Genomic DNA, 26,746 nt, shown 5'->3' with positions numbered 1-26,746 from the left:
CGAGGTGGGATTGCCAAATTCATACAAGAGGTCCATCTCTTGAAGGTGCAGGTCAAGTTCGAATGTGAGTTGAATTGTTAGGTCCATGAACTTTCCATGACTGGCACTGTGCTGTGTTGTACACACAATAACTTTCTATATCTTCGAGGTGGGATTGCCAAATTCATACAAGAGGTCCATCTCTTGAAGGTGCAGGTCAAGTTCGAATGTGAGTTGAATTTGATTAAAGTTAAAGGTCAATGAACTTTCCATGACTGGCACTGTGCTGTGTTGTACACACAATAACTTTCTATAGCTTTGAAACAGGTATTAAAGATATCTGACTGGTACTGTATGTTCGGATGCTTTTTGCATCTGTTTGTTCCACTAATGGCATGACCTTATCTGTTTGTTCCACTAATGACATGACCTATAGTTTTGACATGCAGTCTCTTCATGACTGCAATATGCAGGCGAGACAACGCTTGGTGTTTGCCTTGTTTAATAGGTAACGTCAATGAAAAATCTTGTGTTCATCATTTACCACAAGAAAAGATCACCAGCTGTTCATTAAAGGGATGGTCCGGGCTGAAAGTATTTATATCTACGTGTAAATAAATAGAGTAAAATCCTGAAAATTTCATCAAAATTGGATAATAAGGAAGTTATTGAATTTTAAAGTTTATCAATATTTCGTGAATACAGTTATATGCACATCATTATGAATATTCCTTAAGTGGGCTGATGATGTCACATCCCCACTTTCCTTTTTCTAATATGTTATTACATGAAGTCAAATATTTTTTCATACATTTGTAAATGATGTGTCTCCATTATGATGAAGTAAGTTGCGGCAATAGATAACTAATGCACTTTTTTTATAATCAGTTGTCTAAACAATTGTTAGTTCTTGGTAGAAAAATTTTGAATAAATCTAATTTTCTATAATAAAATACAAAAGAACAAGTGGGGATATGACATCTGCCCAACTAATGAATATTCATAAAGACATGCCTAGAACTGTTTTACCGGAAAAGTGCAAATCTTTAAAATTTAATAATTTTTTTACATGTATTTGCTATCCGATTTTGAACAATTTTTCAGCATTATGCTCTGTGAATTTTACGCTTTTTATTGAGACATAAATATCTCCAGCCTAGACTACCCCTTTAAGTCGCTTGTAACCTACATGTATGAATAGCTTTATAAAACATCCACCCGTTTTCATGTGCAGTCTAGGTTACCCCCCCACACACACACACACACAAAAGAACAATAGTGGATATAATGAATACAAGATAGAACAAAATAAAATGAATAAATTTTAAGAAAAATTGAATTGAATTTTGAAAATGAAATTAATCAGTAAAGTAATGATGACATAAGAAGATATTAATGATGACAGTAGAATAATAAAATGAAGTAAACAAGTTGAGTAAAGAAGATGCATGAATTTGTTTGTATACAAAATAGGATATCATCTGAGATACCTACTAACAGGAATTAATTGAATAGAAATATGGCATCCAAGCCTGCCGCATCAAGTTTTCCTGTACATTTGTGCATTTCCACATTTTATACCATGTTTAGAAATTGACTGCAAGAGAAAGTAATAATGGTAATCGGCTTATTTTGTATTGAATTTCAACATTTTCAGAAACAAAGATTGTTTCACAGGGATGAAATAGCAGTTGTACTCCAAGAGGGCAAAGAAGGGGCTAGAGGTAAGTAAAATGAAGAAACAAAAATAAGCACAATTTGATAGGAACTGTGATAATCCATTTGCCGGTAAAATAAAAAAATAATCTGTTGGGTTCTTTGGTTTGGTTCTTGCTTTTCAAGTGAAAATTCTTTTGATATACCATAGCAAAATGGAAGTCACATTTCTGCTTAGTACATTTTCTATGGCAAAACAAAATTCCATTTTAGATCAAGTACGAAAATGAATTACAGGTTGTTTTTTTTTTTAGAAGTGGACTGGAAAATCAGTATCCTGTCTTGTTTTTTCGATTTTTTTTCTCTTGAATAAAGCTGGCAGAAGTAATTGTTAAGGAAATTTGCTTTTTAATGGCAATTTCTCCTTTATATTTGGAAGGGTGTGATTTACATGTAGGTAGGTAGAGGTGTAGGTAAAGGTGAACATTAGACATTCTTATTGGAATATTGCAATTGTTGCATTAAATTTGTGGGCACTAGTGCCCCCCTCTCTCCTTGCTGTTAAATTGTTGGGATCAAGTAGATACAACTTTAATATGGAGATCACAAAGGGAATATTACAAAGCAAGGTAAACACTTTATTTGTAAAATAAGAAAGCAAACACAAATAGTCCTGAGTACCTGCCTCTCATTGGTTGGACTTCAACTTGCATTCGATGTTTGATGTTGCATTTAAATAAAACTCGTACAATTTAGCTCATGATCATTAATAACCTTAAACACTCTATTGTTCTATTGATTTATTTCTTAGATATTGTTTACCGATATGAAGACGTTGCAATGCTGGAGGCTGAGCAAGAACGGCTGGATCAGACACAAGAAATGGATGACCCAGGTATTCTTTTGCATGTATCTCATTGAAAACAATTTTGATAACATACAGTCTGTATGATTACAGGTCTACGTGGAGTTGTGTATTCGATTATGCATTATTAACCCTTTTTGTGCATCAAGGAATTAATCCTGCAAGGTACCTATTCATTTTACCTGGGTTCAGTGTAGCACAATGTGATCAATTTCTTGCTGACAAATATTAAACGTGGCTTGAATTCAAACCCACGACCCTCTGTTTCATTGTCCAGAGGCAGAACCACTTCATTCTTTCATTAGGACATAAAACAATATACTACCTGGCTTATGTTTATACTGCCCCAGATGAATTGGTACTTAGGAGAAAACCACAAATCCCTGATTATTATTGGCCTATGGGAAAGTTGTCCTTGCCCTTTGTCATAATTTACTTACCGAGTTGCCAATTTGAAATCTACATGTACATAGTCTTAGTGATCTCAAATCTAAAGCAGCTACATGTATAACTTTCTATTGCTTGTCCGATTTCTTTCAAAGTTTCCCCATTCTCTGTAATGTATTTTCCTCTTTTCCAACACAACATTTTATGGCCATGACTGGATTCTCCTTTAAAATATAACGGTGCTCACACCTCTCTGAGTGGCTACATGTACAGTACCTCTCTATAGTTGCAAATTGTCTTCCATTCGAAAGTAGCCACCATAGTAGCCACCAAGATTGTCTTCCATTCAAAAGAAATATATGTATGTTTGATAGAACCTGACTATAAAGGTCACCAACCTCCAGTAACCAGTTTTCTGGTTCCCTCTATAGACAGGTTTGAGTGTAAATTACTGTAAGGTGGGGTTTTAAGATTGTCTCTTGACTTTTTTTATTGTTCAGATGAAAATACAGAAGATTATGTGTTCGAATACAAAGAAGATGAAGAAGGGGCTTCCAGGAAGAGGAAAAAAGATGAGGTATGCAGTGCAAAAATTTATATATTCTGTATTTTTTGAAGGATTATAAAAGTCCATTTCATTAAGGCTTACAATTTTGGTGTATAAAAATCTGATAGTTATTGTTCCTGAAAAAGATTATATATTGTAAAAAGTAGGTAGCAATTGATACCAAATTGATTACGGTAGTGATGTGATTTAACATGCCACTCTTTCGCAGTTGCAGAAATGTAATTATTATTGTTCAAACGTATTATCATCAAAGGAAAGATGCAAATCCAATAATAATTGAACAGTCTATATCACCATTTAAAAAATTGTTTTTCTTTCTTATATTTTTTAGGGTACATTTTTAACCTAATCGACAAGTGTTTGTACGATTCTGCATTTCTGTCTACAATTTTCAACTCAATCAACAATTAGCGCAATATTTTGCTGAACAAATGTTTTTGACTGCGCAGCTGTCTGATTTTTTACATTAAAATCTTTTGCATCATTTGAGACCAAATTTGCGATGCCCAAGTACGTAGTTCAGAAATTACGTAACATTTTGTAAGTGCATGTCAGACTCAAAATTGCTCAAAAACATGACTTTGTGTACAAAGTCAAAGCAATTGTGTTTTCAACCAAAAATCATAAATGTACAGTGTATCAATAATTTTGTTGTTATGTTGGTCTAAATGGACTTATTTTAGGCTGTTTATGATCCCAAAAGATTCCCTGAAAAAGTTCATTGAAAACACACTGAAAAACCAGAGGTCGGAAAACAGATTGCATAAAACAGGATGATACATAAGAAATTGATCTGATATCGTAATTTCTTTTTATATACATTTTCTAAGAACCCTACAAAAAGTTTCTACACCAGAAAAAGGGACATTTAGAGCTTTATTTAGGGAGTTGGAACAAAGAGTATGATTTTGCATACAAATCAAATACAAATAATGTTTTTTGCCATAATTCATAAATGTATCTTATTCATGGTCAAAATGAAAGTCCCCTGCAATATCCATTTAAAAGCAATGAAAAACCCAAAGAAGTACATACATACACGATTTTGGGTCTGCATGAACTTACAAAATGTTGCGTAATTTCAAAATTGCTTACCCGGGGGTCTTAATTTTGGTCTCAAAAGCTGCGGGAGACCTGAAAGTAAAAGTCAGCGAGCGACACAGTGAAAAAAAATTTTGAGCAGCAGATTTATCGCGAAAAATGTTGATGGGGGTTGATGGGGGTTGAATCAGCCCTCTCCCCAGTCTTCTTAGCGTTAAAGCTCAGAATTGACAGATGATGGGCTAACCCACAAAATCTGGTGTCTTTATTAATTAGATGGGTTGAACTTTTCATACATAAGTTATGACCAGTTTCATACAATGTATGCAGGTCCATGAAATATTGCACCTACTAAATTAATTCTACTGTGCTTACAACTTTGAATTTTATGATTAACCTGCCTGTAGCTGAGCTGCCGTAGTGGCTAAAACAAAGAATGCACCCTATTGGCTACCCATTCACCTTACCTGGGTTGATCAAGGCGAGAGTCGGGCACTACACCATACCGTTTCCATGTATGTGTATTGACCAAAAGCCAATTTTATTTCAGTGCAAATATTTCCACTCCATTTTGTCTTGTTAAAGACACAACTGACTATATTTTATTGCTATGGGGCGCACTGTTAATTCAAGGAGCCTACCACAGTTTCTACATATTTTTTCTCATGAAGGATTCTGATGATGGAAGTAAGCCTGCTGCTAAAAGGCTTGAAGCAGAAGGAGAGGAAGATATAAACAAGGATGATAAAATTCCATGTAGGTTTCATTGAACTGTATTGATTTTAGTAGCTATGTTCTTGTTCCTGAATGCAATCTAAGTGGAAGAATTCAGGATGGTGTTTCATGAAACTGTTTATGAATTTTTAAAGAATAACTAGAACATGATCTGAGTTGCTAAGTCAGCTCTACACTGTTACATAGTATACCGCAAGAAAGGATCACCAACTGTGTGTAAAGTCTTGCGTAACTTATCAGCAGCTTTTGAAACCCCCCCCCCTGGGTTTTTGTCTCACCTGCGAAGCAAAGTGAGACTATAGGCGCCGCTTTTCCGACGGCGGCGGCGACGGCGGCGGCGGCGGCGGCGTCAACATCAAATCTTAACCTGAGGTTAAGTTTTTGAAATGACATCATAACTTAGAAAGTATATGGACCTAGTTCATGAAACTTGGCCATAAGGTTAATCAAGTATTACTGAACATCCTATTAGAGTTTCATGTCACATGACCAAGGTCAAAGGTCATTTAGGGTCAATGAACTTAGACCATGTTGGAGGAATCAACATCGAAATCTTAACCTGTGGTTAAGTTTTTGAAATGTCATCATAACTTAGAAAATAAATGGACCTAGTTCATGAAACTTGGACATAAGGTTAATCAAGTATCACTGAACATCCTGCATGAGTTTCACGTCACATGACCAAGGTCAAAGGTCATTTAGGGTCAATGAACTTTGGCCGAATTGGGGATATCTGTTGAATTCCCATCATAACTTTGAAAGTTTATGGATCTGATTCATGAAACTTGGACATAATAGTAATCAAGCATCACTGAAAATTTTGTGCAAGTTTCAGGTCTCATGATTAAGGTCAAAGGTCATTAGGGTCAATGAACTTTGGCCGAATCGGGGGTATCTGTTGAATTACCATCATAACTTTGGAAGTTTATTGGGCTAGTTCATTAAACTTGGACATTAGAGTAATCAAGTATCACTGAACATCCTGTGCACGTTTCAGGTTACATGACCAAGGTCAAAGGTCAATGAACTTTGGCCGAATTGGGTGTATCTGTTGAATTACCATCATAACTTTGAAAGTTTATGGATCTGATTCATGAAACTTGTACATAAGAGTAATCAAGTATCACTGAATATCCTGTTTGAGTTTCAGGTCACATGATCATGGTCAAAGGTCATGTAAGGTCAATGAACTTTGGCCATGTTGGGGTTTTTTGGTGAATAACCATCATATCTCTGTAAGTTTATTGGTCTAGTTCATAAAAAGTGGACATAAGAGTAACCATGTATCACTGAACATCTTGTGCAAGTTAGAGTAGTATTCAAAGTCAGCATTGCTGCTATATTGAACCGCGTGATGCAGGTGAGACGGCCAGAGGCATTCCACTTGTTGCAGATATGAATATCTAGTTAAACTTGTAATTTCACTTTTGCCCAAAAGTTCTTGGTTTATATGCGTGCCTTTTATTTAGAGGGTTGTGATTTCAGTAATGTTGTGAATTTCCTATAGCAATTGGTTGTTGTCCCTGGTTACTTGATAGTTATATTATTATTCCATGACTGGTTGCCTGTTTTAAACACCCGCCTAGATATGTGACATCGTGCTATGTAAATGGGGAGGGGGGATTTACATGTAATCGGGATTCCCGCATTCATGGAAAATCCTGGAAAAATTTGCTGTCATGGAAAGTCAGGGAAGTCTGGAAATTGGGAAAATTTGTTAAAAGTCATGGAAAAGTCATGGAATTGCATTTACAGCTTTCCAGTTAGTCGTGTCTCGCAACTCTCATGGTATCCTGGTCAGAAACGGCCCATATAAATGATATTACATGTACATGTCATGAGTAAGATAGTGGGTGGAATGGATGGCTGTAAAGGGAAGTGGAGGCCATCATAATGTGTGTCTGATTTTGGAAACCGTGCCCGAAAGGACGTCATGGAAAGCTGCAATTTAGTCATGGAAATCTGTTTTCAAATTTCTGTGGGGACCCTGGTAATGCAGGGTCCTGTCTTACAAAGAGTTGCGATTGATCTGATCAATCACAAATATGGAAAGCCACTAACATCAACATCTAACATAATTATGTGTTAGGGCAAAATATTTCTAGAAATGACGTATATTCATGCATTCACTGTTTCTTGGACAAATCAGTATGCTTCTCTTTGTTTTCAATGGATATTAAGCAAATTTCCATTGAAAAAATTATGACAATGATGGATTTCAATATATTTCAGATTGATCGAATCGATCATAACTCTTTGTAAGACGGGGCTCGGATGGTCATCTACTCCTTAACAAATGTTCCCGAGTGGCGGATCTCCATGTAGCTGGATGAGACATACTACTTTGGATTTACCCACCATTGTGCAATAACAATTTGGCGTGGAAAATGTTACTGTATCTTACCTGGCCAGATTTGCTGCTGAGATTCACTGGTCTTACCTATAAAGAAGTGGTATTGCTGACATCTGGGTTCTATTTCTTTAAAGGTAATCTATCCCAGGAAGTCAAGAGGATATTGTTGGACATTCGTACGCGCTGCAGATGGCGCCAGCTGCCCATTGACACCAATGTTACACGATACTTACATGCACCTGTCCTGAATTCTACTGCTCTTGACAATTCTCTGTTTGCGCATGCTATAAGCTGCTTTTCGAAGATCCTGGCAGGTTGGCTCCGCCTCTTGCTTCTGTGAGAAATGACATCGGCAGATGTTTGAACCAGCGCCAATGTAGTTGAAAGCAGCGCAGCGTATGTGTACAGTGCAAGTGCTGCACGACTGGCTGATGATTGACAGCTGCATGCAGATGACGGCAATGATCTTCGTAATGAAGATGGCGGTGAGTGCAACAAGTTGCAATACCGTCCAGAAGCGCCCTCTTGAATTCCCTGGTGGAATTACCTTTAAAACGTTGAACATTCTGATAGTCGATTGCAATATTGTCATTCAAATACTCGTAGCTGAAGATCCTGCAGAAAAGCTAGCAGGAGAAGCAGCTTCATCCGTTGCAGTTGAATCTTCCAACGCAATAGAAGATACTGATAAGGCTGCTGCCTCTGAAAAGGGAGATGGGGATACTGAGAAGAAGAAAAAAGAAGGGGTAAAATCTCCAAAGGAGGAGGAAGAAGAATCAGATGACATCCTTGAGACCCTTATATGCAGCATCTGCCAAGATATACTGCATAAGTGTATCAGGTATTTAAAGATTTGACTATATGTCTGTCATTTTGTGGTCCGTGTTTTCGTTTATTTTATTCTCCTGCTGCCCTGATATTATTATCTCCATCAGCTTTTCTTTGTCTATTTATCAGGCTATCCATCAAATGATCAATGTCGTCCTATATGTTTATCTACCTATCTATCCATCTTTCTATCTATCTATCCATCCATCCATCCATCCAATCTATTTGCATAATTATATTTAGCCATCTATGTTTTTTTGCAATGATTTTTTCCATATACAACATGAAGAGTGTATGGAATATCACTAAAGATTTCACGTCGGGAACTGGGGTAAAAACTTACTTTTTCTATAATTGAAAAATTATGACAAGGACCATAGTTGGCCTCTGGAACCAGTCAAAATCAATGCTTTCCATGGTATTTAACATAATAGATTATTTCGCCGAATGTTATCTAGCTCTCATACATGCATCTTTTCTTTTTCCATTTTGTGGTACAGCCTTCAACCTTGTATGCATAGCTTTTGTGCTGCATGTATATCGGGATGGATGAAACACTCGAAGAGATGTCCTCAAGTGAGTATGCAATGATGATGATGATGATGATAATGATGTTGATGATGATAATGATGATGATGATGGGGATGATGATGATGATGGTTGTGATGGTGGTGATAATGATAATGATGGTGATGATGATAATGATGATGGTGATGATAATGGTGGTGGTGGCAATGATGATGGTGATGATGATGATGGTGGTGGTGATGGAGATTGTGATGGTGATATTGATGATGATGGTGATGATGATGATGATAATAAGGATGATGATGAAGATAGTGATGATATTGATGATCATGATGATAATCATCATGGTGTTGATGATGATGGTGATCATGATGATGATGATCAGCATGTTTAGCGCTGTTTTTTTCATATTCAATAGATATAAAACTGTGTTATATGATTTTGTGTATATTTTATCTTGCAGTGCCGAAAACATGTTAAGCGCATAGGCCATAATTACATTGTTAACAGCCTAGTGGATGCCTATCTCAAGCAAAATCCAGGTAAGATTGAAAAGAGTTTCTTTGATCATCATTTTAAATCCTTTCCTCTGTTTCCAATGGACAGGAAATGACATGTCAATGTAAGATTCACTGAAGATTATGTCATAATGAATTGACTTGTAAACTCTGGCAAGAATTCACAAAGGTGGTTTTGAAAAACGTTGGTTGAAACCATGGTTTATGCAGATTTCCTGCACAAATTTTGTTTAATAGATGGCATGTATTAAAGAATGTCCAAAGCCGTCATGTATTTTTATTGCATTGTGAAATAACTGTGAATCAAATTGAATTGAATTGAATATTTGTTTTGCATGACTTGCAGACAAAAAGAGGACAAAAGAAGACTTGGAAGAAATGGATGCCCGTTGCAGTATTCCATTTAATAAGGTAAAAAATATTCCTTCTTACAGTAAATTAACAGACTGCCAAAGAATTATTTTTGTTAATCACTCTCAATTTTCAAATTCTGTAGTACATGTAGGTCTTTTGATTGATAGGCACATTCATATTTTATTGAAGGGAAAGAATCTAGATAGCAACCACATACCACTGCTTTTTAATGTATTGTGTTTGGATTGATTGCCTGATCAAAATATCAAAGTATTTTTGTTTTTTAATATAAAACCCCTTTTCAAGCATGGAATAGGCTGAAAATTTCAGAATATAATCTTTGCTCGTAGGTTTCGAATATCCAATTACAAAATTTGTAAAGTAAGTGCTTGAAGGGCTATTTGAAAATTTTTGCAGGAGTTTCTGCATTTATTGTAAAGTCAAAATGAATTTACAATACATAGACGTAATCGTAGTATGGCATTAAAGTACAATGTGACAAATTTATAACAGTGTCATAACAAAATTTACACATGAATACAATTAAAGGATAAGAAAAAGTAGTGAAAAACAAATGCAGTGGCAAACTATATTTATAAATGCTTGAGTAATAGTAGCCAAAAAGGAAGGGCTACATGGAAACCAATTATATTCCATAGGCCTGGAAGAAAAATCTGACATCTTAAATCATCAGAAAAGGAGAAAGATAAAAAATGTAGAAATGAAGTGTGTACAAGTGGCTTTATGTGCATGTGTGATATTTAAGAATACTTCAATAAAAGATATTTTTCTACAAAGATTTGAAAGAAAGATAGATTCAGTGAGTTTAATATCATTGGGCAAATCATTCCAGACGTCTGAGGCATGATGTCTGATTGTTTTGTGTGCTAATATTTTTTTCGGGATGGTGAGGTGGATGTTGGATGAGTGGCATGTAGGATATGAATGAATGTTGCTGTTGTATACAAAAATATATTGAAAGGGTGTAGGTATTGAATATTTTGAGAACTTATACTGTACTTGTAAATGGCAGTTTGGAAAGTATGAATGTCCTGAGTCTTTAAGGTTCCGAAAAATAGGATCAGTATGTGCTAAAAATTGCGAGTGGGAACAGATGTGGAGTGCTTTCTCTTTGAGTTGCAGAATTGAGTCTGTTTTCATGCAAAATGTGAATGTTATGGGTGAAAAAAATAACGACCACTACACTGTTGTGATTTCGGAACGTAAGATGACACTTGGAATTCTTATGGCATGCATTTTTGTGTACTATTGCAGACATTTGACTATGACCCCATGTACGATGAGGATGAAGAAGGTGATTATGATCCTGATGATGAGGAGGATTATGAGGAGGAGGAAGAAGAGGAGGAGGAATATGTTCCACCACCACCACCGTACGTAGCTCTTTAGCTATCTTATAACATACTTGGCAAATGTCCTGATTTCATAGGGGCAGACCCTATTTTGAGGGGGGGGGGGAAGAAAGCAGTAACGTGTTACCCAAAATGATCGTACATGTATGCCCCTATTTGTGTGAGTATTTGTTCTTAGGATTGGGTGGGAATGCTTGCTTTGTCCATATTCCTAATTTTTTTTTATAAATCCTATGATGCACTTTGCACTGTCCTTATTTCATAGGGACAGTCCATGTTATGGGAGAAAGAAAACAATAACTTTTCACCCAAATGATCCTATGTCCCTATTTTTGGACTTGCAATATTGGCAGGTATGTTAGATATATATTCGGGTTCTCCGAATAAATTTTATGTCTCGACAGCCTTGCGATTAATATGCAAATTTACAATCGGTTACTGACCTGTTTCTTGCAACTACATGTAGTAGTATAAAACAATTTGTTATGGATTTAAAGTGATCTTTCAGTTATAAAAGTTGGCCGTTGATTGAATATATTTCCTAACATCCATTTAATGCTCTTTTTCTTTTCATTGAAATCGTAATGCCACGTGTATATAGATGTCAGGTTTGGTAAGATGAGATCTAAGGCAGAATCTCCCTTAATGAAGAACTAATTATCTGGATGTGTAAATGAAACCCTTGTGCCAGATTAGTTGAGTAGAAAATATGTAAATGGAGATGAATTTGGAGTTGGGTAGCTTTCCAGGCTAAGAAAAAAAAAAAAAATCTACATATTAGTTCATAATTACATGATGCAAACATTTCAAACATTGGCCAGGATATAAATAACATGCATAGTTCAAACATTATAAACTTTATTCCAGTGCCTGTAGACAGTGTCCCCACTATGTACAGCCATTGGACAGAGATGCTGTCATGTCCCTTCAAACCTCTCTGGATCCATCAACAAGCACTGCTGCGGTGCCAGGTTTGTATGGAAGCTTTCCTAACACTCAAATTACAGCTAAAGGCAACACAATGTATTGAAACAAGCTAATGCAGAGGCCATACGGTCGGTCCGACTGTACTTTTTTCTCTCAAACTTCCGCAACAGAATGCATTGAAAATTTGTCTGAGCGAAGGTGAATCTTCCATTGCTTCGCTTTCTTTCAACTCCTGTCGTAACGATCTGCGACAAGGTCATGCGCAAAAGTGTGATTGCAACCAAATATTCTGTTGGATTCTAGGCAGAGTTAGGCTGCGCATTTCTGCTTTTGGCGCACATAGCAATACATGTACATGTATGCAGGTTAAAACACTGCCACACTGATCATCATATTACAAGATCTCAGATGGCATCATGTTTGCATCCTGTAGAAGTGATGGTTAGATTTCAAGTCTCCATTCATGTGTAATTTTATAAGATAATGTATTTATTGGTTGATTTCACCTTTATTAATGACACATCACATGCTCATTCTAGTAACTCTTGAAAGGGAACATCTTTTTAAAAAATTAAATTGAATAAATGGAATTATCATCAACAACATATTTCAATCAGCATCATCAATATTGACACTTGCTTATGAATCCATAACAAAACAATGTTGAATCTTGTTTGTCTATATGAAAAAAAGGAATGAAAGGATACAATGCACTTTGTATCTTGTATATTTCATTGCATATTTCATCAAGTAATGCATGTTTGTATTGTTCCATTGCATCTTAACCCTAAATCTCCCACAGTATTTTGATTATTGTCATTCCCAGTTGGGGCGGGGCATTATGGCCCCCCTTTAGTCTGAGGACATATGGTAAGGTCAAAGGTCATTTTCAGGTCAACGTTAAAGACTCTCTTATGACACCTAACTCTGCAACCGTATGTCGCTTTTCAACCAAACTGGGATGGTAGATGGACTTGGGGGACGTGCATGTTATGCTGCAGTCGGAGGTCACATGATAAGGTCAAAGGTAATTTTCAGGTCAACGTTTAAGTTTACATGCAAGACTTTAACTCCGCAACCGTAAGTCGCTTTTCAACCAAACTTGGATGGTAGATGGACTTGGGGGACCTGCATGTTATGCTGCAGTCTGAGGTCATATGGTAAGGTCAAAGGTCATTTTCAGGTCAACATTAAAGTTTACATGCAAGACTCTCTTATGACACCTAACTCCGCAACCGTATGTCGTTTTTCAACCAAACTTGGATGGTAGATGGACTTGGGGGACATGCATGTTATGCTGCAGTGGGAGGACACATGATAAGGTCAAAGGTCATTTTCAGGTCAATGTTAAAGTTTGAATGCAAGACTCTTAACTCCGCAACCGTAAGTCGCTTTTCAACCAAACTTGGATGGGAGATGTACTTAGGTGACCTGCATGTTACATTGTAAGGTCAAAGGTCATTTTCAAGTCAACATTAAAGTTTACGTGCAAGGCTCTTATGACAAGTGTTATTCCATCCCAGTCATTTCACAATGAAGTTTCGATATAATCCTCTTGCGTGCCCTCACAAATCATGATATTTCTGGTTATTTTCATAAGTAGGCGAGACACGAAATTGCTTTGCCTTGTTTATTTTATATGAATTAATTTGCTTATTTATTCATGAAATCATACTTTTTGCTCTGATTATCTAAATAAAGCTCCTAGAATGCTATTTTTTGGTGAAAACATTCTTTATAGCATTCCTAACAATTGTGAATGAAAAAAAAATTCTGGTACCAAGACCGATTTCTTGTGTATTTTATTTTTTTTATTTCTTTTGTATTTCTTTGTTTTTTTACTTTTTTTTTATTGATTTTTCGATGGAAATCGTTCCAGACTTAAATCTGATCATAAATGAGGCAAAATTAATTCAAGTCAGTGAGAAGCGAGATCAAAACAGTTTGGGCAGCAGATATATCGGGAAAATTGTTGAGGGGGGGGAGGCATTATGCCTCCCCCCCCCCCGAGAATTAGGGTTAATATTATTTATGTGTTTATTTGATCTCTAGGGAATGCTCCTTCCACGTCTTCAGGAGATGCTGCTGTTCCCTCCACCTCTTCAGCCACGTCTTCATCTCCGTCCAAGAGAGTCCGAATAGCTGTTGGAGGCGTACCTGTCCCCATGCCAACCCCTCCACCATTTCAGTGCAATCTTGATGCCTTACAACACGTAGCCTGCACGTGCTGCCTACAGCCTATGCCAAACAGAACCAGAGCACCAGATATTCCCCCACAGATATGTGAGCATATTGGCCTTATCTTTTGTTATTTGTGACCACCCACCCCAAAACCATCAATAAGTTGCCCAAAATGAATTTTGAGCTTGAGAATGGCACATCTTATGCTTTAAAACGATATATCATATCGTCAAAATTAATCAACTATAATCCTGACAAGTACTTGATTGAAGGCAGAAGAATATTGGTGCGAGTTCAAAAAAAAAAATAAAGAGAAATACATTTGAAGTTCGGAGTTCACTCAAGCTTGAGATGTCACACTGTGCATTTCCATTGAAACTTCCAATAGTGCACATTAATTATGATAATAATAGTAATAGTAACATTTATATAAGGCTTTATTCTTGGGTTTCTGAGTGCTTTACACTATCATTATTACCCTAGTCATAAGATCCATCACTGTTTCACACATTAAGTGTACCATTCCCACTCTCTGGGGAGTATCCTGGCCAGGCAACCATTTATCGGTGCGCACGTGCCAATCTAATCACATTGGTCAACGTTCACATCCATCCTGGGACCCATTTAACACTTGGATGGAGAGTGACAAACGTTGATAAGTGCCTTCCCAGAGGACATTAGCGTCGGGTGGGATTCGACCCTTGGTCAAGTGACTGAACCACTACACCGAGACACTCCAAAAAGAAATGTCCACAAGGATGTCAAAGAAACTCTTTAATCTTGTCATTTATTCAAATTTACAACTTCAAAATTTGACAGTGGGCATGTACATGTAGAGTTAAAGCATTACTCTTTCAGATAATCTGCTATTTGAAGACTGAATTACTATTTTTTTGGAGTGGCTGGTCACATTTTCCTGTAGGTTTGAGTTATTATTGTTATTATTATTTATTCGGCCATTAAAAACATGCAAAAATTGTACAGTGTAATTACAAAAATACAATCTGAAATTGGATAAATGAATATGGGTAAAGAGAAATGAAAGAAAAGAAGAAAAGAGGAAGAAAATGGTTTTTCGATGGGCCAGGGCTCGCAAAAGTAAAATTCAGTACTATTGCCCAGAGGCATGCGAGCCCTCATGGAAAAACTGTTGAGAAAATATTGCACATTCCAATATACATTAATTTACACATTATCAAAATTCAAATAAAATACATTCTACAAACATTTTTAAATTATTAAAGAGTGGGACCTTCTCATTGTCGGCATTTCTCACCATTCTTTGATTCCTGCTGCAGGTCGTATCTGCCGAAGGAGCTTTTGCCATATGTACTGGGGTTGTAAGCAGTACAACTGCCTAGGGTGTCTCAACAGGTTCCGAGGTGTGTATCATAAGCCAAGAAAGAAAATTGAGAACTAATATGTGTGTTCTGGAGCATCTCTTGAAAGGATTTATTGGTCATTTTATCGGACAAACTCTGCTTTATCCGACAGTTACCATGGTAACATTGGCCAATCAAAATCAAGGAAATTTGTCAAATCTGTCCACTTGTCAGACAACAAGTGTTGATGAAACACTCTACTGGATATTCTATAATGACTGAATGGGCACATATTTTTGCAGGACACAACTTTGTGTGTGTAAATATATATATATATTTATATATTCGCATGGATCATTGTTATAATATGTATGTGAAGAGTAGAGCAGATTCAAGGATGAAGCAAAGTATACACTATGTTGTAAAGCTTTCGGCCGTGGCCTTTAGTTTTTAGTTGCTAAACAAAACAAATAAAGCAAATCATAGAATAAGCAACAGAACAAACTTAATCGATTAAAATAATAGCAAAATCAAAATCAAAACAAGTATGAGAAATCTATTAGGAAGTTGACAATTCCTAAAGTAATACAGACCTGTACCCTTGCATGTGTCAACCTACCATAAGCCGAATATGTGCCCAAATTTAAGCATTTTTTTTTTTGAGAACATGTACCTCTTTCTATGTCAAATTTCTCCCCAGACAAACAGATTTCTAGGGTCACAAAGCTTCAAATTTACATGTAAACACGGGTACATCTACTTCACAAAATATAAGACATTTACAGTAATGTTTGCTTAAGATAGTATTTAGAATGCATAATGATGTATATTTTTTTCCATGTCTCTTCTGTTTAGATATGAAATTTAGTGAGAGTGTTCTGGATACTATCATTAACAACAATAGATATGAATCAACAATATTCAAAGTGAGTAGTTCTCTTCAATTGATTATTTTCGTAATACATGTGGGCAAGTCTCACCTTCATTGCAACATAACTGTGCTGACCCACTGAGATTGGTCCAACACGGTGTCCTCAACTCCTTCCAGTAATCACAGAGCTTCTCTTTCTGGTGATTACAAATTTCATTCAGACGCAACAAGCTTTCTCAAAAACTCACTTATACATGTATATGTAGGTCTACTGATTAATCCTTATTCTTCTTTGCCTGGGATTTATTGTACATTGCAGACCTGCCAACTGTCCCGATTTTGTCGGGATCGTCCAGATTTACAACTTTCAAAATGGCAAAAAATTGTAAACTTAGTGTGTACTTTCATGCATCGTTGCATTCTGACGTGTAACTGAGTTGATTTTTTAGAATCACGGGCGCGGCGCTTCAGAAAAATGCGTATCAAGTTTCAAACTCTCAATATCCATAGTACTATTTTTCAAAACCCTGCGCAGCACCATGTCTTGCTGTAACTTTGATAGCAGAAAGTTTCCTTTTCTATTCTACTTTGTAAGATACCGTCCTAAATTTGCAAGAAAATAAGATCGTGAACTCTGAAGAAAATCACTTTTTTTTTTATTTTAGAGTAATTTTCGGAGACTCCACTTCTCAAATCTGAACTAAGCCACTTGGTGCTCAGGAAATTTGGCGCAGATCTCGCAATTTTCAGACCGAAATTAGGATTTTCTGTGGGGATTTTTGGAGAGTAACGGTCAGTGCTCTAGTGTATACACGTATTGGCGCTAATGCAGTTTCATACCTGCCCGCGTTGCGGTGATGATTGACTGGTAGCTGTATTTTGCGGTGGTGATTGACTGATAGCTGTGCTCTGTTCAGTTGCTGAGCTGAGCTGCGCTAGCATAGACATAGCCTAGCCTAGCTTGAGAAGTAGTTGACATGGTGATGTTAGCTGTCAGGCTGTGGTGCATTCAATATTTAATAAAATAATTTTCAAGTGAGTTTTAGTCAAAAAGTATTTATGAAAAGGATTCCTCTGAATGCAAATTCTGTTCAAATTTGATAAACTTCATCCTTTTCAATTTGATGGACAAAAATGGATATAAAAAAAAGTTTTGAGCGTCCATTTAATATAATATACAAGAAGTAGTGAGATGCAAACAATAAACATTAGATCTACATGTAAATGGACAACAGTAAAGGAAATAATAATTCAACGATCGATAACAATGACGAAAACATAAATAGCAATTAAATAAACAATGTTGAACACTAAATAAATTTGTACATGCAGGAAAAACTGCAATGCAAAACCATGCGCTAAATCACTTTTTTAAAAATGGCTCTCGTTAAATGAAAAATCGCTCCCTAAAAATAAAAGTAATTTCAACACTGCGGCCTAATCCCCCACAAGGGGCCCTGCCCCTGGACCCCCGGCCGGTGGTTGTCCAGATTTTGGGTTTCCAAATGTTGGCAGGTATGACATTGTAATATTTCTTTAATTTTCCCATTCACATTCATGACCCATGCTATCTTGCAAGATAAAAGGAAAGAGAAAATTAAGTCGTGGGATTGCTTGACTTGGTTTTTTTTCCTTTCAAAATGTTTTATAATTCTCATATTTCACAATGTGAAAATTCAAGGTGCATTTCAGGAAACAAAGGTTTGGAGAATCATGTATTGAAGACTTAAAATGTTTTTTTTTATGGAGCTTAACTTTCTTTTATGGTTAGCCATGTTACAATTAGCACATTTGTGCACAGACGGTTGGTTAATTCAGTGTATAGAAAAGTACAGTATACTTACACAAATATCTGCTTTGTAAGTTTATGAAAAAAAGTGCATGAATTGTGTGTTCTTGCTTTCTTTATGACAATGCAGAATATAAAAATTACTTTCCTGAAAGTGTCTGAATTTTGTAAATTTCTCTGTAACATTTTGACTTCCTGTAGGATTTCATGTTATCAAAGGGCCATCATAATATCCATCTTGTACTACAAGAAGTATTGAGTGGACTTGCAGCTAATAATTACAGAACAGATGGTGAGTTGCTGTAGATACCGGTGTGTTGGTTCATGTTTGTACAGCGTGCGTCTCACAACCAGGAGGTCGCAAGTTCAAACCCCAGCCTTGTCAGACTAAAAGACAGATAGATGGGAGTTACTATTACATGTACCATGATTGGTGTTAACATTTAAGTGATCGAGCCTCGTGAATCTGGCACTGCACAGTGACTGCCACTCCCTAGGATTAATCCAGCAAAAGTTTCCAAGCTGGAGCACTACATACATGTATGAGATATAATGTAGTGCTATTCTACTTTCCACTTGATTGTAAATTGAGTTCCAACCAGAATTAAATCCTTGATTGCTTATAATCTCTGAAGTGTTCACCTGTTTGAGTTTGTAGCCCCTATTCATACCAGACCACTTTATGTGGGCAATGACCAACCTTTTGTTTTTTTGTAATTCTGACCTCCATTTTCCTCTCATCAAACCTTATCCCATGAACTGCGCAAGTTGTCATAATTTTAGGGTGTTACAACTTTTCCCATGATTAAATGACAATCCACCCCAACAAAAAGTCATTTTGAATAAAAAGAGAAAAATCCAACTAGCAAAACACTGAAAACTTCATCAAAATCAAATGTAAAATAAAAAAAAAGTTATGAAATTTTAAAGTTTTGCTTAATTTCACAAAATAGTTATACATGTACGCACATCCTGGACGGTATGCAAATGAGACTGATGACGTCATCACCTCACTATTGCTTTTGTATTCTATCACATGAAATATTCTAATTTTATCCTCATTGTCAAGTAAAACAATGATTGATTCTTCCATGAACACTTGGAACTGGCATTGCTGAAAACTATATGATTCAGTCAAGTTGGTCCCTATTGTCAAATCTGTAAAAAATGAAATTTTGTATAATTCAAACAATAAAAAACAAAAGAAATAGTAAGTGGCGGACATCATTGACAGCCTCATTTGCATGTCACCGAGTTGTGCATCACTGTTTTGTAAAAAAATAAGTGAAACTTTAAAATGTCATAACTTTCTTATTTTACATCCGATTTTGATGAATTTTCAGCAATATGCTAGTTTGATTTTTCTCAATTTATTCAAATCAACATTTTTCTGGGGTGAGCTTGACCTTTAAGAAAAGAGAGACGGATCATCAGACATACAAGCATTATGGTACTGGCAGAGTTGTGTATTTACTAATTTCTTGCTTCTGTCTTTGTGTTTTCTACCTTTAGAGACCCAGTTAAATGGTATTTCAGGGCATAGTCCTCTTTGTTATACCTGTGCCTTGAGGATATTCCAGGGTACTGCATATCTCTACAGAGCAAGCATTCCAAAGAATGATCTACCAAGTAAGCTTATTAGATCTTCCTCATCGAAGAATTTTATTAGATTTGATTTGATTAAATTTAATTTGATTTGATTGAATTTGATTTCATCAGTTGGGTGATTCCATACGTGTCGTACGGGACATTTAGAGAACATTTGACAGTTTTTGACAAGAAAAAACAAAAAATATTCCAGTAACTATAGGTGGTCATCAACTACTACCAGAGTGTAAGAAAAACCAAGACTTAACATGACTTGAATTCACATCCTGTATAATACAGATTAAAAATAGTAATGTGTCGTACGGACGCAGAAAAAGTGGCTTTTTTAGAAACCTCAAGTTTGTACTCACAAGTCTGTGAGTTGGGCAGATAAATTTCATAGAAACTGAACTCAAATTGACACTCAATTACCCAAGAACAAACACGTTTACAAAAGAAAGCAAAATAAACATTCATGAATAAATAAAGCAAATTATAATTTTCGAGAACATTGTGGCGTACGGGACATTCAAAATGTGTCGTACGGGACATCTCTAAATTGAAGCCAAACTTTCTTACTTTATGTCACTTTGACTTCTTCAATCACATTATTTGGCTGATGATAATGATAATCCCATCAAACTAAGACATTCATTAGGTTAGAAACCGCTATTAGATGAATATTTCTGTCAATATATCATAAACAAAATAATGTGTCGTACGGGACAATTGTGTGTCGTACAGGACACTTGTGTGTCGTACGGGACACTTACAAGTGTGTCGTACGGGACACTTGTGTGTTGTACAGGCACTGCGTGTTGTACTGGGCAGCCTGAATAAATAAACATGAACTTTTTATCAATCAGAAGGAGCATTGCCCCTAAATTCTTGCTTATTTATGAATAATCTTTTAATAAGCAGTCATTCAGGACAATACAATTAAGTAACCTCAATATATACAATTGGGAGCAATATGTTATAATTTTTTTCATGATGGGAAATGTACGAGTGTTCACAGCATTTTTACGAGCTGAAAAACTTCAGGTTTTGTGTGAAGTTATATTTTAGGGAACTACTTGATGATTTCCAAACACTATTTAAACAATAAATGAATGAAACTTTGTGTAAATTATGGGGCTAAAATGATCATGATGTTATGATTTTTTATATAAAATGTATATCTACATATATGTCACAACTGTCACTTTTTTCCTTTTTTGGTCACAATTTTTTTGTCTAAAGAAATGCGGTTCTACTTTTTCAAACCCATCTGCATTTCATGAAACCATATGGTTTGTCTTATTTTCAAGATTTTTTTTACAACTTGAAAAACGTAAGGAGTTTCAATATTCAATAAGGGAAGTCCAAATAGATGATCATGATGATTGATATGATTTTTTTTTTACATCTTATAATAATTCCACATTAGCATGCAAGAGGAAGTCATCTTCCAGGCTAGGTTGAAATATAAAAGTTTTCTTTTCATGCTCAATGAAAAGAAATTAACCTGCTCTGATCAGTGAAAATCACCAGTTTAGCTGAAGGGATTCACAAAAGAATAAGCCTACATGAAATCAATTAAAATGTTTAGAATCACCTATTTCATGTTCTATGGAGATAAACAAAGTACTTTTTCAGTTCACTTTATGTTAAATCAATTAAATGAATTTAAATATGCCTACTATTTATGGTTTCTGAATCCAAATCCTGCAATTAGATGCATTATTATATTGTGTGTCGTACGGGACATGTCCCGTACGACACAGCGTGTGTCGTACGGGACATTTTTTAATAGGACAATAATTGAAAAATGAAGGGCAGTAATTAGATCCTTATGGGATAAATCGATCACCCATGGGTCAAACAAAGAGAAACTCATTTTATGAAATTGCATCATCAAAAATAAAATTGTAGGAAAAACTTTTGCATTGTCATGTGTCGTACGGGACATTGCCAAAAATAGGTTCGGAAAAATCAGGGCTGCCCCTATTATGGATCATGAAAATGTTGTAGATATTATTTGGAACCATCAATGATATATTATTCTATTGACCTGCAATATTTTCAATCTTCTCTTGCTTTGCAAATAATTGTTTCAGGTGGAATTTGTACTTGACTATTCAATGAGCAAAATTATTAAAAATTTAAAATTCCATTGTTCTCCCCCCAAAAAACTATATCTGTCTTCACTTTTGGTTAAAACTCATAATTTTCATAAAATTTAGGTATCATAGTAAAATATTACACTACTTATGACTTATTGAAAGCATGTTGAAATTTATGATATTTTTGAAGTTCTAGTGTGGAATCGCCCAGTTAGAATTTGATTTGATATGATTGATGAATCGATTTGATTTGATTGAATTTAATGTGATTTGATTTGATCAGATTGAATTTGATTTGATTTACTTTGATTGATGAATCAATTTGGTTTCATTGAATTTGATTGAATTTGATTAAGTTTAATTGATGAATTGATTTGATTAGATTGATTTATCTTGATGTTATTTTCTTTGCTTTGATTTTTTATTTTATTTGATTTGATTGATTTGATATGATTTGATGTGATTGAATTAAATTTGCGTAGATTTCATTGATTTGATTTGATTTAATTCATTCATATTCTAAATTCTCAAAGACATATTTTGAATCCACTTGGTGTACTAGCAGATGGCCTATTTTGCAGATTGCAAGTCATTATCATGGACCACCATGGTCATACCCATTTAGTCTAATATTACTTTGGTATAATTACCATTTGGTCCAACTATCACCTGGTCTAACTGCCATTTAGTCTAATGCCATGATTGTCTTATTTCTTCCTCATCTACTTATTGACTTTCATTTTGTAAATTGAAAATTTAGTTTGTAACAATTCATCTGATTATGTAGACTAGGTGGTCTAAGACCAAGTGAATATCAGATGAAGTCAGTGTAGCATAACTGGAAAGGAGACGAAATGGTATTTGGTAAATGGGCTAAATTGCAACGAGACCAGTAAATGAGCTGGTTGTTGATTGACTTGGAATGGGCCTTGTGGCATGACGCAATGTTTGGAAAGTAGACAAAGTGGTTGTAGACCTAATGGTAATTTATTTGCATTGCAAGATTAGTCCATTTAATTCTGTGGGGGCTTCGTGGTCTAGTGGTTAAGACTTTCGTCTGTCAATCTGAAGGGCATGGGTTCGATTCCAAGTCATGGCGTGTTTTTCTGTAGCAAGAAATTTACTACATTGTGCTGCACTCAATCCAGGTGAGGTAAATGCGTATCAGCAGGAAGTAATTCCTCAAAAACCTGTGTGCACTGGAATCGTTAGACGAGCTTAGCCGGGTAATATAGGAGCGCCTTGAGCACCTAACAAGGTGGATACGTGCGCTATACAAATCCTATATTACCGGTATTTATTTATTTGTCATACTCATAAGAATGGGCAAAGAAGAGATATTTGGGTATAGTTTTTTAGTTTCCAAAGGGGCAAGTTGTATATGTGTGTCATTACATACTTTGTTTGCATTGCCAATGGTAGGAATTTCATAGCATTAGTGATTTCGACAATCCAATGCTCATATTTTCTTCTTTGTTTTGTGTGCTCAACTTTTAATGATGTTATCATTTGATTTATGTACTTTCACACAAGCTACATGTAACTTGCTCCAAGGGTTTCATTCTCCTTTAACTGGTCACCTGCTAGTTGTTGGGTATTGTATTGGATATAGAATTGAATGAACAATCAAATTCATTTGATCGTGTCTTTTGTGTTGTATTTCAGTTCTTGTCACAGCCAGGCCTGACTGCCATTGGGGAAGGGCCTGTAGAACACAGTACAATAAACCACATCATGCTGCGTAAGTATTAATACACACAGTATACATCATTAAGGCTATTAGTGAGAATTATAGACACAAGGTACTTTTAAAGGACAAGTCCACCCAACCATAAGTTGATTTGAATAAAAAGAGAAAAATCCTACAAGCATAACACTGAAATTTCATCAAAATCAGTTAAAAATAAGAAAGTTATGACATTTCAAAGTTTCACTTAATTTCACAATACAGTTATGTGTACATACATCCTGGTCGGTATGTAAATGAGGAGACTGATGACGTCACTCATTCACTATTTCTTTTGTATTTTATCATATGAAATATTCTAATTTTCTCATTATCAAGTGAAACAAAGATTAATTCCTCCCTGAACATGTGGAATTAGCATTGTTTTGATACTATATGGTTCTGTCAAGTTGCTCCTTATTGTCAAATCTGTAAAAAAAAAGATGATATATTGTATAATTCAAACAATACAGAACAAAAGAAATAGTGAGTAATGAACATCTTCGACTGTCTCATATGCATGCCACTGAGATGTGCATATAACTTTTTTGTGAAAAATAAGCGAAACCTTAAAATGTCATAATTTCTTATTCTACATCCGATTTTGATGAAATGCTTAGCGTTTTGCTAGTTTGATTTGTTTGTCTTTCTATTCAAATCATCATTTTTCTGGGGTTGACTTGAACTTTTAACGGCTCTTCAAAATATACATTTTGAGATAACCATCAATGATACAGAGAATACATAAGCCTGTAAATTTATTCATACAGAGAAACTAAAATGTTGGAGGTGAAAGTAATTGTTGTCTAATTAGTGTGGTATGATTGCATTGAATGGTAAATTGGTATGTTATCATTCAAGTGGGCCTGTATTACAAGACGACGCAACTCAGAATATTGCAATATTGCTGGCCAGGGGCCCATTGCAGATAGAGTTGCGTTTCAACGCAAGCCAAAAAATCAATCGCAGGTCCCAAATGCACGCTGTTGATTGGTTGAAAATCAAGTTGCGCATGAGTTTTAGAGTTGCGATTGATTGCAACTGTTTCTGCAACGGGCCCCAGATGTGATAGTGATTGGGATCCTTATTTGATAAACCATCCTCTAAAACCATGATCGGTCAAAAGAAGAACTCATCGTATAGTCTTAAAAGCAAATTTGCCTGTTCAGTATTATAAATGCCTGAGCATGTGATCAATTTCAGCTCATGTTATCCCATGGCTTATGGTGTGTATTTCCTACTTCTGATTTTATACCACAGGAATTTCAACCACATTTGCGATCAAGTTCGATTCTGATGATGTCCCACATATAGTCTGTAATTTCGGGATCAAGGAGCGTCTTTCCATTTTGCGACCATTGACCTTTGGATGGGAGTGATGACAGTGCAAGTGATCTGGAATAGTAGGGTTTGATCTGCTCAGTATTGTCTTTGAAAATTACATTTTATTTTATCTGTGTGATGTTTAGTCATATATTTGTTATTTATTTAGAAGTGAAACACTGCCTGTTTCAGATGTGCTTTCTTTACAAAGCTGATTTAATTTCTCAATTATATGAATTTTGCAACTTTATGTGCAGTCAGTATCATTGAGGAAAATGTTTTTTGTTCTGGAAAATGAATAATGGTTGTGACAGTACATTGTTACACGTACTCCCCTACATAGACATACATGTACATTTATGAATTTATTTACATTCCTATACACACACAGAGGGTGAAATATTAACTAGTTTTGAACTAGCTAGTAAATTATACAAGTTACATGACAAAACATGTATCCTGGAGGGAGTTATGGGGCCTAAGCGGCATATCGATGACCTTGAAATTCCATATTTTGACACTTAACATCTTCACTTTTTGAAAACCTTTGGAACTGGGAGTTGGTATGTTTGCTTTGATTTTGTTCTCTCTTTCATGTCATTATTTATATAAACATAGAGACCATCAAATAAACATTCTAGAATTTTAGATTGGGCACCCTAACCGAAGATCACTAACACAGATAAGCACATGTGAGGCAGCGTATCATAATCGATTGATGATAAAAGACCAGACGAAAAGCTTGAATTTCATGCTTATTTTTGCTAATTTCTCAGCAATTACATAATTTCTTGCAGAATCATTTGATACAATTTTTTTTTATAATTGTATGTACAGACACTTGGATGGTCATTTTATATGATTCTGTATGAATTCATTTTTAAATTATTACCACAGCTGGCATTTATCTTTAAGTGCAACCTTTAGACATGTTTGAAACGTTGTTAGACGTTCCCCAGGTAGGTACAAATGACATGATCTAAAGATCAAATACATGTACAAGCATCTTACTGATAATGTAGTTCCATGCTCATGCGAGTAGTGCTTCCACAAAAAAAATCTACATATTTAAAGCCAAGTGTGGAGACTCCTTGTGGTATCAACTAACTAATCGAACTAGTAGTCATAAACATAAACTAAAATATCTGACCTTAACTTATGGGAAGGGGGATCTGACGACTATCTCGTAAACAGACGCTCGCCTATACGATGCTGAGCTTCGCTCTGTTAAGAATTGTAATATGTCTGAGTTTCTTGCTGGCAGCATGGTTGTTGACTGAATGGTACGTCCTGCGCCCAACTGGTCCAAGTTGGGGTTTACACCCCAAAATATTTTCTGTAATTGCCCAAAATGTTTCATTTGAAAATATTCCTTTGCAAAATAATTACCTATGCCCTATCACTCTCAAGAATATTGTGAATCTACCTGCTGAATACAGAGTTTCATCCCTTTATTTACTATTTAAATGTAGATCGTTCCAAATAGGAGCAATCATTTCATACTGCAGTTTTAATTTTATTTCAATTCGTGCCATTCTAGACACTAAGGATGAAAACAGTTTCTTTCTTTCCTTCTTTTTAATGGCATTTGTTTAAAGTGTATGGAAGATTTGTTAGTTTAGAAAAAATGCATAGCAGAACAAACTTTTTATCCCCCCAAAAGGTACCTTTTTGGTGATATTTTTTTATATTTATGTATTTATTGGTATAAAATCAATCTCAAATCAATC

At 35.5% G+C, this 26,746-nt stretch overlaps 1 protein-coding gene across 1 annotated transcript in view; it reads left to right on the top strand.

Annotated features, from left to right (window-relative positions):
* The window catches only part of LOC121409768 (E3 ubiquitin-protein ligase CHFR-like), a 38,661-nt gene extending 12,123 nt beyond the window's left edge, over nucleotides 1-26,538 (top strand). Inside the window, exons 4-20 of the mRNA XM_041601667.1 lie at nucleotides 1,637-1,703; nucleotides 2,447-2,530; nucleotides 3,388-3,464; nucleotides 5,168-5,252; nucleotides 8,191-8,425; nucleotides 8,913-8,988; nucleotides 9,404-9,482; nucleotides 9,805-9,869; nucleotides 11,088-11,206; nucleotides 12,053-12,156; nucleotides 14,165-14,395; nucleotides 15,592-15,675; nucleotides 16,471-16,541; nucleotides 18,477-18,567; nucleotides 19,788-19,904; nucleotides 23,633-23,708; nucleotides 24,954-26,538. Coding sequence (XP_041457601.1) covers nucleotides 1,637-1,703; nucleotides 2,447-2,530; nucleotides 3,388-3,464; nucleotides 5,168-5,252; nucleotides 8,191-8,425; nucleotides 8,913-8,988; nucleotides 9,404-9,482; nucleotides 9,805-9,869; nucleotides 11,088-11,206; nucleotides 12,053-12,156; nucleotides 14,165-14,395; nucleotides 15,592-15,675; nucleotides 16,471-16,541; nucleotides 18,477-18,567; nucleotides 19,788-19,904; nucleotides 23,633-23,708; nucleotides 24,954-24,990 — 1,698 coding nt within the window. The 3' untranslated portion in view covers nucleotides 24,991-26,538. The remainder of the gene's footprint in view (nucleotides 1-1,636; nucleotides 1,704-2,446; nucleotides 2,531-3,387; nucleotides 3,465-5,167; nucleotides 5,253-8,190; nucleotides 8,426-8,912; nucleotides 8,989-9,403; nucleotides 9,483-9,804; nucleotides 9,870-11,087; nucleotides 11,207-12,052; nucleotides 12,157-14,164; nucleotides 14,396-15,591; nucleotides 15,676-16,470; nucleotides 16,542-18,476; nucleotides 18,568-19,787; nucleotides 19,905-23,632; nucleotides 23,709-24,953) is intronic.
* The last annotated feature ends 208 nt before the right edge of the window (nucleotides 26,539-26,746 follow it).

Source organism: Lytechinus variegatus, chromosome 1 (assembly GCF_018143015.1).
Source record: "Lytechinus variegatus isolate NC3 chromosome 1, Lvar_3.0, whole genome shotgun sequence".
Classification (NCBI taxonomy): domain Eukaryota; kingdom Metazoa; phylum Echinodermata; class Echinoidea; order Temnopleuroida; family Toxopneustidae; genus Lytechinus; species Lytechinus variegatus.
The sequence above is the reverse complement of the archived record's forward strand: the minus strand, read 5'-3'. Positions and strand labels throughout refer to the sequence as shown.